At 31.4% G+C, this 17,726-nt stretch overlaps 2 protein-coding genes across 2 annotated transcripts; one reads left to right on the plus strand and one right to left on the minus strand.

Annotated features, from left to right (window-relative positions):
- Positions 1–5,325: 5,325 nt before the first annotated feature.
- On the plus strand, positions 5,326–5,541 carry Smp_202080 (uncharacterized protein; the record flags this gene model as incomplete). Its single annotated transcript, XM_018799279.1, has 1 exon — positions 5,326–5,541. One exon carries the CDS (start codon positions 5,326–5,328, stop codon positions 5,539–5,541), a length of 216 nt encoding a protein of 71 aa, XP_018651083.1.
- A 5,015-nt stretch (positions 5,542–10,556) lies between these two features.
- On the minus strand, positions 10,557–13,183 carry Smp_129150 (hypothetical protein; the record flags this gene model as incomplete). The annotated part of the gene is made up of 2 exons (XM_018799280.1): positions 10,557–10,679; positions 13,061–13,183. The coding sequence occupies 2 exons, from the start codon at positions 13,181–13,183 to the stop codon at positions 10,557–10,559; spliced, it is 246 nt and encodes an 81-aa protein (XP_018651084.1).
- Between the last annotated feature and the right edge of the window lie 4,543 nt (positions 13,184–17,726).

Consider the following 17,726-nt stretch of genomic DNA (forward strand, 5'->3'; position numbering starts at 1 on the left):
ACTGTTGACTGTCCTAATGATGCAATCCAACATTTTCAGGCTCAGTGAGGAACGGGTTATTTTTGGACTGTTGAATTAACAGCTAATAGTTCATATTTTTTATTCTACTTAGTTTGCTACATAGTTGAAATCAGCCCATAATATAAATTGCCTTCCTAAGGTGAACAGTTTTCATAAATCTGTCTTTACAATAGTTTAAACCCATTATCGAACATTATTAATCTATCCATTAATGTATAAACCCTTCATTGCCAGTGATAACTAACATTAAAGTGTAATACTATATAATGCTTTTGATCTATTTTATTCAGGGGCAGTTTTAGGACAAAGTTTAGTATGTAAAAATAACCTTAAAACATAAAGAACGAGATACTTTAGACTATTTTAATTTAAAGAGAGTGACTCCATTAAATGAATAATGATAGTTATTAATTTATTATTCTCACTGAAGGTAAAAGTTTCCTGCAATTAATTTAATGGTTAGATTATTGAAAAGAAATTAATTTAGAATTGAATCCTTATGATTACCTTCATAGTTAAAGCTGGTGAACTTTTAAGCTTAAAAAGTTGGATCATGACTGTAAAAAGTATACAAAATGTACGGTTTTATATCTTGATTGAAGTCAACGATTCACATTTGATGAATCCAACATTTCCACAAGATTAAATACAAGACTGGAATATTTACCACTAGTAATCATTACTTGTATTATCTTTCAACATTAGTCGTATTTCTTTCTGGATGAAATATATTGTTGATTCACGTTTGTTTAATTAAACAGAGGTGAGTTCTTTAGACAGTCACTGTGAAGGGGATCAAATTATAATAAAACTCATGGGAATACAAAGACGTTCATACAGAGAGTCTATGTATATAGAGATCGAGGGACTGATAGATTCGGTTTCGGGTGATAAACAACGCGATATTGTTATACAAGAGGTGACATATATAGTTCAATGGCTTACTCAGTAACAATTTAATATTCAAACTAACAGTTGTTGAGTTCGAATCAATTAAGAGCATTCAGTAAAAAAACACTTTCATCCATAAACATAACTCATTGTCACATATGAAATTTAATCAAAGTAGGTTAAGAATATGAAAAGGAATAAATAGATTTTTATCAGTACTGAAAAGTATTTTGTTATGACAATACATATCTTTCCCATTAAAATAAAATCTCAAACAGTGTGTTGGTTCGTATAAAATAATTGAACATGAGTGGAAAAGTCACAAGCAGAGTATGACATTCATGAATTAAGTTAAGGTTGAGCAAGAGACATATGTATCTATGGGTGTAAATGTGTTACAATAGAATTCCATTGGTAAAATAAATGAGTTGTTTGTTAAAAAAAAATACAAATGTTTTTATCAAAACAGTTTGAGTTCTGGTCAAAGTATGCCTTCTTTATACTGGTCACCTGGAAGAAAATTTTTACTGAGAACAAAATACCATCACTGTTGATGCCTAATGAGTAATGGTGTAATTGCTTCTTTTCTACATTACGAATTTTTTTGATTTGCTGTAATATTTACTGTTCAAGAGTTTAAATACAATGTGTTAACCTCTTAAAAAGTCAGTAAACTACTGCACGATTATCATGAATAACCGTTAGGATTCTAAACAATATGCTGTCTATTTCAGAGTGGACACCAGTTGTTGTGACTGAACAAAACGTTGATATAGTTGGATGCAAAAAAGAAAGCAAAAAAAGCTACAGATGAAGATTCAATATGCGCCAAAGACAAAGCAGAAAATATATCTTAATATACTGAGTTATGTAAATTTAAATTCATTGACATTAATGAATAAATAACTAGATGACCGCACACAATTTATGATATTAACAAATTAAACTGTTTCAAGTAATAAATATAACAAAATAGTTATGTTATATACTTACTCCTTCCTAAGACCAATTTACTGAGTCAACAAAGTATTCAAGTCAATGCGAAAATAAGGAAGTGAGCTGTAACAAACAACTCTAATTAATTCGTAATACATTCAAAATAACTTATTGTATAGTGTTCTTCCCGATTTGTGCTATTTTACACCATCTGGATAACGTCAGAAAATCCTACTACCAATTGTTAATGGAATCCGTGATAGTTTACTTACTGACTTATGGGATTTCACTAACAGTTGATGAAATTGAGATTCACAGTAAACATTCATTTTCTCTCTATCATTACAGTTGAAACACGATCTTTACTGAGTGATATATATATATATATATATATATATATATATATATATATATATATATATATATAAACGCCATGTAGATTATGCTTTCTGTAAGCATATAGCTACTATTATAGATGGGATTAAATGTTGATCTACTAATTTTTGGACATATTATGACATTTATGTTTTGCGCATATATTTGTTTCATTTTAGTGTGTTATCGTAATTTATTAGTACACTAAAATGACTACTAATATTGATATTACCACTACTACTGTTATTGTTGGTACAACCATGCATGTACACACATACCACACACCTTAATTATAAGAATAAGAAAAAAAAATTTCTTTGCCATTATATGTGCATACATATTCATATTCGTGTACAAGTGCGTACACTTGTACGCACACAAACACACCCCGTACACGTACATAATTTACTCTGTTCAACAAAACTTCACTTATAGGTGAATAAATAGTGAAAGGAAGTAGAAGATGGTTATTATTGCAAAAGACTTTTACATCAACTGTTCAGCTTTTTACAAGCAGTTAGATGAAACTAGTAAATTTCACTCGTTCCTATTTTCTCTCAAGAAATTTGAACAATAAGAACTATTTTCTTGTGTTTAATTGATATAAAATCTATAATGATTGTGAAATTTTACAAGCAGATATAATATGAATAACTGGTAATTATGATCTGAATTCATTGGAATTTATTACTAATAAGGTCATTTCTAGAAGGGTTAAAAATATACAGTCTAGTAACATTATTCATCTATTTTAACGGAAGTAGATGAGTAGGGTTCGATCCTGGAACTCAGTAAATGTAAGCTTTAATCCATTAGGCTACGAGGCCACACATGGAGAGCATAACATTCTTATATATTTTAAGAGTGCCCTAACTAAACAGGTTCCACTGAAGTCTAATACTGATTTTCAGTTTCATTATAAAATCTCCCGAGGTACGACAAATATAAATTTGACAATATTGTAACAAGTTAGTTCACATATGAAAGCCCAATCCGCCATTGTTACTTTTAATGAGTATTTAGAAATTACTATCATAAAAAGTTCATAGAGATAAAAAGAATTGTAGAATGTTTTACATCATCTTCAAATGAGAGAGTCAGTATACACTATTGAAGAGTTCTATGCTAGAATAAAACATCTGGCCAATACTCTCTGATTAACGACACTTGTTTTGTTAAGGCTAGTCTGTTATATACATTATCTTAAAATCAAAATATTAGACTTAAGATGTATTTAAAAACTTGATTGATATATGTCGAATAAATAAGTTTTCTGTTACGCATCAAGTTTGATGGGATTGTTTTAAAGTAAGAGAACTAGTGATGAAAATGTTCATTAAATTTTAAAATTGTGGTTTAATTTGAATGATCAAACAATAATAATCATAATTCTTATTTATCAATTATGGCTTTATGCACTCAGCTCTGAGTTATAGTTCTTTCAAGTACCGATAGTCCAAGGTTTTAAACTACAACTTTTGGGTTGCAAGACAAGTGATATAATCATTAAGCTACCATTCCGATTGGAAAGATATGAGTACTTAAAATAATTATTGTTTAATCGACATATTGACTATATAATCAAGCAAGGAAATAGACATGGTTTTAAAACTAAAAATCTAATATGAAAACAAATTGAATTAAAATCTATCAGCATATCCTGTAACTGACTACATTAGATAGGTTCTCTTTTGTTTCCTTATAACTAAGTTTATGACAGATTATCTGTGTACAAGTTTAATTTGTATTCTATTGAACATTGTAATCCAGTAACTTATGGTTGGTATGCTAATTATTGAAAAGTGGATATTTTCATTTAAATACTGAATTCACTAAAATACTGTGTTGTTGTGCAGTTTTATAGTAATTCTGAACGTAGACTTATTACTTTCATTTTCATTTTAGTCTGAAAGCACAACCAGTTCATGATGAATATAGTATTCTGTACAACTAAAACGTCCCTTAAACTCATCACATGACTATCGAAAAATGTGCTCTATTCGAGATACAGAGTAAACATTAAAAATAACTGGTATATTAATAAATATATTTATTTTAATAATTAGAATAATTTGATAATGAAAAATGAAAGTTTACATACGCAATCATAACAGTGATAATCATCAATTTACATTGATTCAATAATCTTTGTAGATTGACGAGTTATTGAATAAAAAACTGTTTCAACGTTTTTTATGTTTTTAATGGAGTTTTGTTCTCTGAGCTGGATGGTTTGGTTGTGGAGCTTTCATCTTTCTTCTGGACGACATCATCAACACAACGTCTACCTGAAGTTTATGTTAATGATGTCGTTCAGAACAAAGATGAAAGCTCCACAACCAAACCATCCAGCTCAGAGAACAAAACTCCATCGAAATCACTCACCTGAGCTACAAATCTTCCCCACCATTTATTTTATGTCGAACAATTATTCATATTTAATATGAAATTAAAATATCGTTGATGATATACTCTCAATAACCTAATTGAAATCTTGGTTTATTTTGTAAATATGTCAATTAATTAAACATCAATTACGTGAGAATCGATCAATTAGTAAGCATGTACACTGACTATCTAATACGACCTTAAAGGCCATTGTTTATTCGCTATATTTCTAGTAGTTATCTCTTGATAATGGAACATTTATTTTAATATTTAAAAATAACATTCGATAACTGTTTAAACAAAAACTCTATATAAAATGTATTTAAAGTGATGTGAGATTCGTTTGAGAGTGGAAGGTAAAATAAAATTTGAATACGTGGAATTATGTGGACGATAATTCCATAGGTAGTGCAAAAACAGGATAAGCTAAATAACCACTTATGAGTTGATGCATGCTAATGTCGTTGATGTCCAATATATGACTTGGAATATTCGCAATATGTGGTCACAATGGTATTCGAATGATTATCCTATGGTTATCGTCCACTATTCACAATCTTTAACAGTAATATTTCAGCAATGTAGCTTAAAACGTCTTAAATTCATTTTAAGAGGTATAATTGAGGTGAATTGTTGACCGAGAACTGATTTTTTCTCCATGGAATTCCGCGTTTTTAATTAAAAGTGATCACAAAAGTTTTATTTTTGTGAAAAATGTTAATCACACTTGTCTTCTGCGATGCCTTCAACTTATTCATTTCTGTTTATACTGAATGGTCCTACTTTAAGAGATTTTGTGCATATATGTATTTTTTGATTTCTGGTTCAACACATTTGAATTTAAGATGGGAGGATTCTGTTCATCTTGTCTTTTCTTTAAATAAATTCTATAAATTGTTTTGTTCAAACCACTTACATCATGTTCTATGATATTCTGAATAAAGATGCATTACACAATATAATAAATCCATCGAAGCTAGAAATATGCATTAGTGAACAATAACTTGACAGTTTAAATGTAATGCGCTGGTTTCTAGGCTTGAAGGTTCTGAGTTCAACCAGGCGAAGAGTTATATTCTCCGATAAAATTTCCCATATTATCAGGAAATACTTTTTTGGTTTTCACTAACTGTTTGACTGAAGTCAATTTATGAAATGATTTATGCTAGAGAATGGTCTTAAAACTAGAGGATTTCAAGGAACTACTTAACAGTTCCTATGTCGATTGGTATAAAATATTTATGTTCATTACTAAATCAGTTTTTTATATAAACTTCGTTTACCGCATACGATCAAAGATATTATCAGTCTAATATTTGGGTAATCACAAATGAATTATTCGACCACAAAAAAGAGTAGCAGTGTTTTGTTATCTAGATCCCAGTACTGAACCTGAAGTGGCTATTAATGAACCATCCAGCAATAGACTAATAGGACATAATTTAAAAATAACTTGTCAAAGTGACACAATAGTTTTCTTGTTTTTAGGTATAAACTTATGATAATAAGCATAACATAGTCCATGTGCAGATAAAATGTACATCAAATATGCTCACATATACATATATAACTATATGCATGCATTTATCTGTACTCGCATTCATGTGTACTTATGTACATATATATGTATAATGTTCTATACCACATAAATAACAATAAAATGATTATCGGTTATTTGATTGAATGGTCTATAAACAAGCTATTTCAGTGTCCTCATTTATCTAACATGATTATTGAATACCATTTTGCTGTTTATCATCAATTGTTGTAAGGAATCATAATAATTATAATAACATACTGAAATAATTATTTGATTGACATTAGTTAGGAAGATCAACTTAAAATCTAAGCTACAAAAATTAAAGTATTGATGATTAAATCTGTTATTTATCAATTTCTACATCATTTAAATGATAAGCTTTGGTGTGACTGTTAAAAAGGAAGACTTTCACATGATAAATGAGGCGTAAGTGTATTCATTACCAGATTCCAGTAGAGGAAGAAATAAGGAAGAAGCACTGGAAGTGGATAGGACACACATTGAGGAAATCACCAAACTGCATCACAAGATAAGCCCTCATTTGGAATCCTGGAGGCCAGAGGAAAAGAGGAAGACCAAAGAACACATTACGCTGAGAAATGGAGACAGACATGAGAAGAATGAACAAAAATTGGATAGAACTAGAAAGGAAGGTCCAGGACAGAGTAGGTTGGAGAATGCTGGTCGGCGGCCTATGCTCCATTGGGAGTAACAGGAGTAAGTAAGTGTATTCATCAATAGTGTTTTATGAAAATAAAAGATTTTCTTACTACTTGTAGTTTTTCATGATTTATCTTAAATATTTCAAATTATACAGATTGTTAAATTAGTTAATACATTTAAACAAATTCACTGTAGTAGTTAACAATCTTTTCACGAAAAATTTGATTAACATAATTATAGTTTTTGAACTATTCAATTTATTCACTATTATGTTGTTTTAATTGTACACACATGTATGAATAAATAAAATACAGGATGAATAATTCATTGTCTAGGCTTTCATATTCTATTTTTAAAAAAATCGATACTTTTAGTAAATAAAACATAATAAAGAATTAATTTAATTTTAAACAAACGTACTTTGAAACCATTTAAAAAAAACCCACAAATGGATTGGTTTCATATTTAATCACATAGGGGGGGGGGGCTATTAGAGAGTAATGGACTAATTATCTGTTTTTCACATGAAATATTTTACAAGTTTAGTTGTAAAAACGATACAAAACTTGACGTATGCTTTATTAAGAAAGTAGTTGAAATAAATCAGAGTAGAATATTTTAGAAAATTGTCAGGTAACAGGCATTTTTTTTAGAAATAAAAAGTCAGTTTTGAGGAATTCACGCAAATGTATCTATGTTGTCGGAGTGATTTTATACTACATACCTTTTATGTTTACGATAATATCAATTATTTAAACTAGTATATAAGAATTTTTGTCTAAATTAGAGCGAATAGTTTCATACTATTTGAGCGCCGAGTTGATGTAAGACATCAAATAATAATAATATATTTGTAAAATCTCAGCGAATGAATTTGAAGTAAATCCAATGTTTCACCTGGCAATCTGGTCCAAGCTTTTTCGAGGAATTATACTCAAACATCAAAATTATCGAATATAAATAGGTACATGGTTCTTCGTTTCATTGTACACTGAATAGGTCATCCAATATATTGTGAATGAAATTTCTCCTCTCACCACTTTCGTTTATATACAATAAGTTATATTAATACTTATCATTTCACATCACAAATCTCTTACACACTAATACATATAACTAGTCTAGGCATTATTAACGTTGATTGGATGACCTATTCAGTGTACAATGAAACGAAGAACCATGTACCTATTTATATTCGATAATTTTGATGTTTGAGTATAATTCCTTGAAAAAGCTTGGACCAGATTGCCAGGCGAAACATTAGATTTACTTCAAATTCATTCGCTGAGATTTTACAAATATATTATTCCTACTTAATGTATTTAAACTAGTATTCTCGAAAAGTTCAAATATTTTGTGGTCATGAAATTTTTTAGTCATAGGTAATGATATTGAAAGCTGCATAAATCAGACTACGTGAATACGAAATATTCAACTTTTTTCTTTTCAAGTTAACCTCCTTTAATTACTTATAGTCACACGCACATGCAGTATAATAGAAAAACAAATACATTATACATATGTGCACTGCTGAGGAGTCCCATACTAGGACGAAATGACCGTCCAGTGCTTCTAGGTTTCCAGTGATGGTTTAGCTTAGATCAACTCGTGAATTTAATTGTGAAAATACTACAATCTCTGCAAATCCCCATACTATATATATATATATATATATATCTTATTAACAGTAAATATATGTAGACGATTATATAAATTTTCCATACATTTTATTCCATAGAAATTCCAATACATCACTCCATTATAAATACAACCAATATCATAAAAAATCTTGACTGAAATGAATGTATAAAAACGCTAAGTACATCAAAAAGAGGAAAGATTATAAAGCATATACTGAAGATGTATTAATTTATTGTAAAGTTCATTTCATGGCATTTATACAGTTTATTATGTAAAATTTTAAATGTATCATCACTTTTTTATTGATTTAATATTTAGATGTAATTGAAGTTTCGTTCTAAGAAATAATATTCTTTGAAATACACTAATCTTCATGTAAGACTTATTTGAATAGGATCAAATGGATACTTTGCAATTCTATAGGGAATTATCATTAAATATCAAATAATAATGATAATAAACTAAACGATTTTAACTCTATTTCTTAGTGTCTGAATTCATGAAAGAAAGATAATTTTTATTGACCATATATCTCAGTGAATTTTTTATTACATAACACATAAACAGAAATTATCCAAACAAATAATTTCCAATCAAAATAAACATAACATTAATTAATACCAGAAGGGGTTTCGTGGAGATTTTAGTAGTTGAGATCATGAGTCGATTGAGGCTCAATTTTGTGTATCGGTTGAAGTTAGACATTAACACCGTCGGAGGCCAGCTCAGTGGTCTAGTGGTTAAGTCCTCGCGCGCGAGACTGATACGTCCTGGGTTCGAATCTTGCGAGGCGGGATCGTGGATGCGCACTGCTAAGGAGTCCCATATTAGGAAGAAACGGCCGTCCAGTGCTTCCAGGTTTTCCATGGTGGTCTAGCTTCAATTGACTCATGATTTCAACTATTGAAATAAAATTAATTATTTGTTTTAAATATTTTACTTAAATTCTTAGTAAACTTGATTAGTTATTGGCTAGCAGAGAAATGAAGACGTACGTTTTATCTCATTTGATACTCATCAGTTGTATGTTCTTGCATCTCAATGATGATGTTTACACCACCATTTGAACGCATTACCTATTTCTTTAAATACTCATTGCTTTAATTATATATATACATACTACAGAATTACATTAATAAATATATAATCACCCATCATTATTAGAAAGAAAATTTGTAACTGATGTTAAAGACTTCACAAAAGGTGATATAATCATAAAACTTTTATTTCATTAGTGGAAACAATTTACTCAGTAATAACTTCACTTTAATTGCTTTTTTTCAGTGAAATGGTCACATTTTAATAGTAATATTGTGAGAACTTATGATTCATTCTGTTTAACAGTGTTTACTATGTAATGGCTATGTAATAATACAAAAGATTTTGCTTGCTATGAGACTGCGCAGATTCGTGTTTCTATCATCATTACATTTCTTTTTTTATTGATCATCTAAAGAAAAACTTAAGTTTTATTAATCATTCCGTTAATAGCCACTTAGTTTGAACATGAAGTCTTAAAAACATTCCTTGCTTCAAATTCTAATCATCTGAGAATTTTATCTATACTCAACTGAAGTCATGTTACTCAGTATGCTAGTTACCATCAATTTACATTATGTGTTTTCTATTAAAACGTAGTTTTTCACCTTTAACTTAACAGTTGCTGAATTTCGTAATCATTTCAGATTGTTTGTTTGTTACAATTTCATTTATGGTTTTTCAAACAATAAATATTGTCAACATGACAATTAAAATATAATCAGATAAAGTAAAACCTCACATGATATAGATTTAATTTGTTTACTTAAAGTTTAACTATCTTGTTTGCTTTATTTGCATTCCAACACAGTTTTTCTAGAAGTCGATGTATGTTGAACGAAATATCTTAATGTCATTTGATAGACTTAATTCTTATGATCTTCTGAAACTTTATTTTATTAAATAATCAAATTATGTTCGAGTTCCCATTCATTTTAGTACTGTAAGTTTTGTCTACAAATGCCTTGCAGCGTCTATTTGCCACTCTTTAACTTCTACTATTAACCACTTAAACTTAACGTTTATCGTTTAAATATTATATTATTATATCAGTAAATAGCTGTTACTCCAATAAATCTAACAGACGTGAGTTGCGACAGAGTTCATTTAAGAACTTTAGAGCTAGACAAATTGCATTCCATGTCATTGGGTCATTCCTAACTCCGAAACGCTTCTCTATAGTTAACTGATAACTTCATATATTAGATGTACCAGCGAAGTGAGTTAGAGCTTCAATAGCATAATTCAATTCAGTTAGTTAGAAAAGATACAAAGATAGCAGAGGAACATGGTATGTGAATTGCACAATGCATGTGAATATTTATACAGTTAAGCAATCTTTGTCCTAGCATTACCCTTATTAATGTTATTTGTATTAGTTGACTTTTTGTCATCATGTTACTCATGTTACACTACGCTAAAATACAATATTCCGAAGTAAAAACTAATTTCATGTTAAGATAGTTTAGTTGATTAATTTATGAATTCATTCATTTTCAGTTTTAAGTCGTATCTGAACTTTTATTTTTCAATATCAGGAGTAAAGTCATAAATATAATTTATAATCGTGAATGAACAATAATTAATTTTTAAAGTTTTGTGTAACACTTAAAACTTGAAAGTCGACATCATGAACCAGCTGTTTAGACTGCATGAATTGTGGTATGTAAATAAACTTATAAAGCACTAGCTAATAGTTCAGTTGTCCAATGATTGCCTTGGGCGATTTGGAATGAATTTCCCATCAAAACCCTGATTCAAGAATAATTTTCTCAAAATCAAATAAGAGTTTGTTGATCAGAACAGTTTAGGAGACTTTTTGCCATCTTTGAAAACACGCTCAAACCTAAACTTCGAAACATATTGATCTGCTTCAGCGAAACACTCTGGGAATGAAGGAGATAACTAACACAGAAATATATCCAGTGGAGCGTTGTCAATTACTGGGTATGTAATGTGTGTTGTTGATAGTTCAAAATATGAAGAATTATGTCAATTTTTCATGCTATTCACATGAAAACTATCAGACAACACTTTATAACTTAATGAGCGTAATGGGAGTTATGTTTTAATAGTATTTTAGTATAAATTCACTACATTTGGAAACAGCCCAAATTGACCCTTTGAAATGAAAAGTTTGAACAGTACAGAAATATTCCTCAAAGATAAGTCGAATTTTGAAGGCTATGTCAATTCATGAGATATGATTACATTAATTAGTTTGTTTGTTTTTTTGTAAAACGATGCCTAGTAATGAACCGCCTTCGTTTTTTCAAATGAAGTATATTTGTGCACAATCGTTTGATGAAGTACAGATGTTAATGAAAGAAGATCATTTTTCAAGATTAGACAGAAAATGACATTACACCATTAAGTTAAACCGGGCTACATAACTTTGTGTTAAGAGGTGGACACTGCGAAAAAATAAAACATTTTTCATTTGTGATAAACTATATGATCCATTTAGAATATGATGACTGGACACAAGCATCGTGCCGAGTCTAAAAGTGGAATGCGTTTAGATGCCTCAATAAGGGAGACGCAGATAGCTTTTGTGAAGAGGTAAAGCTTCTTCAATCTAATGTTTGTTTTTTCGCGCTGAACACTTGAAAATAAGTGTTACAAAACACCAGAAATCGTAAAGAAATTGACTGAGCTAAGTAGTTGAATTTTTATTTAAGCGCTCATCATCCCCTCGAAGCTTCATTATTTTAGTCATGGTAAAAATGTAAGAATGAGAACCACTAAACGCTATTCAGAGTTTTGAACACAGTTAATAAGTTTTAAAGTACATTCATGACCGAAATATTTTTGATGAGTAGATATCTCGAGAGGTAACTAATGAATGAAAAATTTCAGAAATGTATGTCGTTAAATTTTCTAGGATCTCAGATATCCCTGTTGAAACTATTTCAGTATTAAATCCATCTGTGCAATGCGCATCTTATTTTTTACTTAATCAAGGACAATTTGTGATAACGGTTTTACGTTTGTAGGCTTAATTTTAAAAAATTGTTCAAAACAAAATCTTTTTCTAAATAAACGAATAACTTAAATATGAATTCGCAAGTCGATTTCATAGGCCAGTTTACGATGCGGTGCACAAAGTTGACGGAACAAACCAGTTTTCATCAGGAAACAGTAACATCAACAGACTGATAAAATGTATCTTGAAAAGTAAAGACTTCATCTAGTTGAAAGATACTCGTGCACATCGGTGGCGTTTCTAGATACTTACTTAGATTAGAGAAGTTGAAATGTTGACGACTGGAAAAGGGCTTTCCCTTTTCAGACTATAAAAGATTTTCTGCATGAATCCGCTTTTTGATATAGTTAGATTTGAAATTGCAAAATGAAAAGAGGCAAAGGCGAAAGATGAAACAAAATATGTATTCATCTGAGTTCGTATTTTGTACTAAAGTATCGTTAACACTTGTAAACAATTCATGAATGGTTTACAAACTGCAAATTTTTGAGTAAAAATTTCTCAATGAATTTAATACTATAATATAGTAGTTAGATTACTAGAACTAAAAAACCCGATTTTCATATCAAGAAAAAACGTACTTTCTCGTAGCGTAAAATTTCTTTCCTCTCATGTAACGAAAGGCTATCGCGATACAAATTTACAGCTTCTAAAGGAGAAATCCCTTCAGGATGTTCACCGATATGATAAACACCGTTTCTCATAAAGGATCTATCCAATCGTTCGACGTTGGATGAAGACTTGTTATCAAGTTGTATGGGCATGTGTAATTGGAAAAATGTATTCAATTATTATGCAGTTAGTGAGAAACTCCAAGACAATTCATAATATTGCTTTGCAAAATAGAAGACCTTGAAAAATAATTGACCAGTTTAAACAAAATAAATGTTTTTGACAAGGTTTCACACATAGGTTTTACGCAGAAGCTCTCGAGCTTTGGAACAGCAGGTGCTATACAGGAATGGACAAGAAACTTCTTATGTGACCGCAGACAGAGAATGATGGTCAATGGAACGCTTTCTGAATGGTAGCCGGTCAGAAGTGGTGTATCCAGAAGCACCATCTTAGGCCCTCTACTTTTTCTTCTCTCTGTTAAAAAATCAGCGCTATTACCTAAGTCTTTGACACTATTGTTTGCGGATGATGCCAAAATCTGGAGAACAATAAGAAGAGAGGTTGATCGTTTTCATCTCTAAGCTGACTTTGACGAATTAGTTAGACCGGCTAATGGTTGAGGCTTGGAATTTAATTCCAGGAAGAGCGTGCTCACGCACATCGAGCACGGCAATAGCTACAATTATACTATTGATGGTAAATTTCCTCCACGCGTTCAAGGACATAAAGACCTAGTAGCAATAATAAGTCACGACTTGCAACACAACTGCGCACTGCAATGCGGCTGCTTCCAGAGGTTATCGTGCGCTATGGTCACTTCACCGAACGTGTGCGGACAATAATATTGAAAGTTCTTTCTAAACTCCTTACGACGAGCGTTTAAAACGTATAAACCTTTGACTCTTGTCGTATCGTAGGACGCGAAGTGACCTTATACTGGCATTTCGTATCTTTAATTATTATTTGGGCGTTGATATGTCTTATCTTTTTGCTTCCTCCAGCACTAATAATCTCCGAAGCTTCGCATACTGCGATTTAATAAACTAAGGGCGGGGTCTCGTTTTTCTCATCGAGTGGTCAGAGACTGAAACGCCCTACCCCAACAAGTGGCAACAGCCCTATTATTGAACATTTTAAAGAAGAAGCTGGACCTTCACTGGATGGCAATCTGTCAGAATCAACACAAGTTCACTAACCTAATATCATTATTACTGAAGACTAATATTTGAACCTGTTATCGAGAGTCATGTTGCTGATATCTGATTGTTGAACAAGTTCCAAGACCTTCTTTCTTTCGGAAAGTTTTATCAAGACAGCATTATAGTTTTTTCGGCTTATCCATCTCTCGAAGTATATATCTTCGATGATGACTCCCGACGTAAGCTATGAACTGTGGAAATATCATTTTTGCTGGATCATATTTTCTTGAACTATTGAAAATGCATTAAAACTAATAAGGTTAATATTTGGTGCCAACTATACCTCAATTTTTTTAAAATGATTTTCAAAACCGTTCAAATTTATTTTACATAAAAGCGGCGCAGGTTTTCGGTTATATGGTAACATGCTCTTCAGGTCGGTTTATTGTTGAGTTAGAATCAGGTTTGACCTCTTCAAATTCAGTTCTTAACATATGCTCATAACTTTGACTAACAAATTACATGGCATATTTTGGCGAGACTATAATTTATGGCTGAGCCAGTCAGAAGCGTTCGAGAGGTTTCAAGGTCATGGCGCCAATTCCAGTACCTGATGCACATGTACGATCGATTCACGGAGGATTTTAGAGAAGACTTGACAATTAAGAGGCTAGAAGAAATAAGACTACTAAGAAGTCAATTGTATTTGTAATTGCGGAAATGAAATGAGTTGTAGACCTTGTGCAGACTATTGTCATGTTGTCCTTCATTGTAATATATGTTGAAGGAAGACGTTTGCTAGAATAGGTACTTTGTCGCTTGATCCAGATTGAGACTAAGGCATATTTCAATCATTGCCGAGAACTGTATAATAAAAGAACCAGTAACATTGGCTGCAATAATTGCAGATGTTACTGAAGCCTCGGCTGCTCAGTGGTTAGAGTATTGTAGGGACATATCCATAATAAAAATGATAAACCTACACAACCGGAGTACACACAAGCAACATTGAATCTATGTGGTCGAGGCTAAGAGGGTTTTTTGACCTTACCATGGCTCCAGAGACCGATTATTATGGAGCCATATGGATGAATTCCTCTACCTTATGCATTACGATTTTGGAACCTTTGAACCTTTTTCTAACCTTGACAAGTTTTTGGACCATATAAAAGAAGTGTATCCGTTATGATTATTTGGTTTTGTACAATATATTTTTACTCTATGCTTACTGTTTACTGACTGGCTAACATTTCTCAAGGTTACTTAAGATTCATTCAAAGGTTTTCCATAAATTATAGTCTCTCCGGGAGTATTTCTTCGTATTATTGTCAGATGAACACACCTTTCATGTTGCGATTGACGATACTAAACGCTTACATGAAATATCTCGTCATTCTATGTTAGTACGGAGTAGATCTAATTGCCTTTGTAATCATGATTACTGCTTATTCGGGAAGTTGGAAAGCTTTGGTACCAAGTTATTGTCTACTCTTTAGACACGTAAAAACATCTGCGTGCTTAATTAAACGTAAACCAGTCCTTTGTGTGTTACGAAGCAAACGCGCAAACAACATGATCTGGCGGAAATGTATTTACTTGAGTTTCCACACATAGAGAAAGGGAATAAGTGGCAACAAGAATATAAACAGTTTTGATGAAATTAGAAATACTCAGAGCTTAGAAACTAAAGAAAAGTCCGTTCAGGCGTCATTCTTCAACCATATTCCCTAAACAATCTTGCAATTAATGCACTAGCGTTTATCCCTTTAAATCATCTCTAGTTACAGCGTACTCAATTCTTCTAGAAGTTGAAAGGTTTATAATAATCCTTCTTATAAACTTTCCGCTAGAATGAGTGATTAAAAGCCAATCAACTTGTCTTCCAAAGTGTTTTACCTATCTCCGCAGACACGTAATCTAGGTATAAATTGTTTACATGCTTATTCAACATTAATTTCATGAACTGTATTTCTAAACCTCTCTACACGCAAGTCTCTACTGTCTAGCGTTGTCTGTCTTCATTAAATTTTCGACCTTTTTATTCTCATCTGTCTAATGTTTTCAATAACCGCTAGTACTGTTACTATATCTACTCTGAGATTTACTTTGATGGTTTCATCTCGCTGTGCTAATGAGGTGTGGCAACTTGAATATGTTTCCTTTTCAGCTTATTATTTAAAATAACCAAATAACGGACGTGCAGTAAAAATGCCTTGCTTAACTAGCAGTCACTGTGGCTCTTGCTCGAAGTGGTTTTAAGTGGTGAAAACTCTAAATGATTTGAATATGGTATTATTCAGCTGGCCACATATCAAAAATTTGCACTTATTCTATGTGTACCTTTCGTTTCTATATTTCCAAGGGTTTTAGCAATATCAGTTACCCAATTTATTAAGATTGGTAGTATCTCAAGCATTACTTTTTGATATCCGGTAATTGTTTACTGTTTATCTTGCTCTAGATAAAATTGTGTTTAGTCACCTCATGGCTTTAAATAAATATATGCACCAACGAAATATTTACAAACAGAAAAAACCTAATTTCAAAGAATTGGCTGCAAAGTTCGACTTTTTCGATGCAGTGGCCATAAAAGATGAATGTGGCCGGGTTGTCCTTGACTTTAGAATACCATCTCACTTATCTGCTTTGTCCAAAGCTTTGTTGATGAATGACTTTGGTTTAGACGTAGATTTCCCAGGCGATCGTTTGATACCAACAGTTCCCCTGCGTTTGAACTATATCTTATGGTTAGAGGATCTACTGAAGAGTAAGTAATCGGTCGTTTGTTAATTATCTAGACACTAGATCTTCAAAGATTTTCCGAACCTGCAAGCATTTTAGATATCGGCGTCGGTGCATCTTGTAATTATCCTTTGTTGGGCTCCAGAAAAATTCATGCAATTTTCGGTACCGAAGTGATACAGAACTTTCGTTTGCCAAAGAAATGTGAGAAAAAACATCTGACAGTAAGCATCAAATGTAAGTGAAATATCTCTTGGTTATGTGCGTTACCATTAGCCTCTTTTTGTAAACCTTCATGAAGTAGAAAATTTGACAGCCATTAAAAATCAGAAGTTCATACAATAAAGTCAGATAATATGAGTCTACGAAAATCTTGCCGTTCAGCTATCAATCACATAGTTTGTAGAATTAAGTCCTTGAATGTTAGTAGGGGTTTGATGGATGATGCAATAACCCGTTATTTTTTTAGTGACTAGTTCTTGAGAGTTCTCCAATCAAGGAAAACCATTCGGTAAACATTCCGTTCGTTAGTAATGTGAAGTAAATTACTTGTAAATTTTACGTCTTTGTTAGTTTTCCTTTAAAAAGTTTACATTTTTTTGTTTTTTTTTTGGTATTCTAATGTTAGTTCTCAGTTATTGTTCATTTAAACCACTCCGATTTTCTTCTAGTATTTCATATAACTGAGAATACCTCGTCATTGGATGTTGTTTTTGGTGGTACACAAAACACAACTTATTTGGATGCTGTA

This window comes from Schistosoma mansoni, chromosome 3 (genome assembly GCF_000237925.1).
Source record: "Schistosoma mansoni strain Puerto Rico chromosome 3, complete genome".
NCBI classification, from domain to species: Eukaryota; Metazoa; Platyhelminthes; class Trematoda; order Strigeidida; family Schistosomatidae; genus Schistosoma; species Schistosoma mansoni.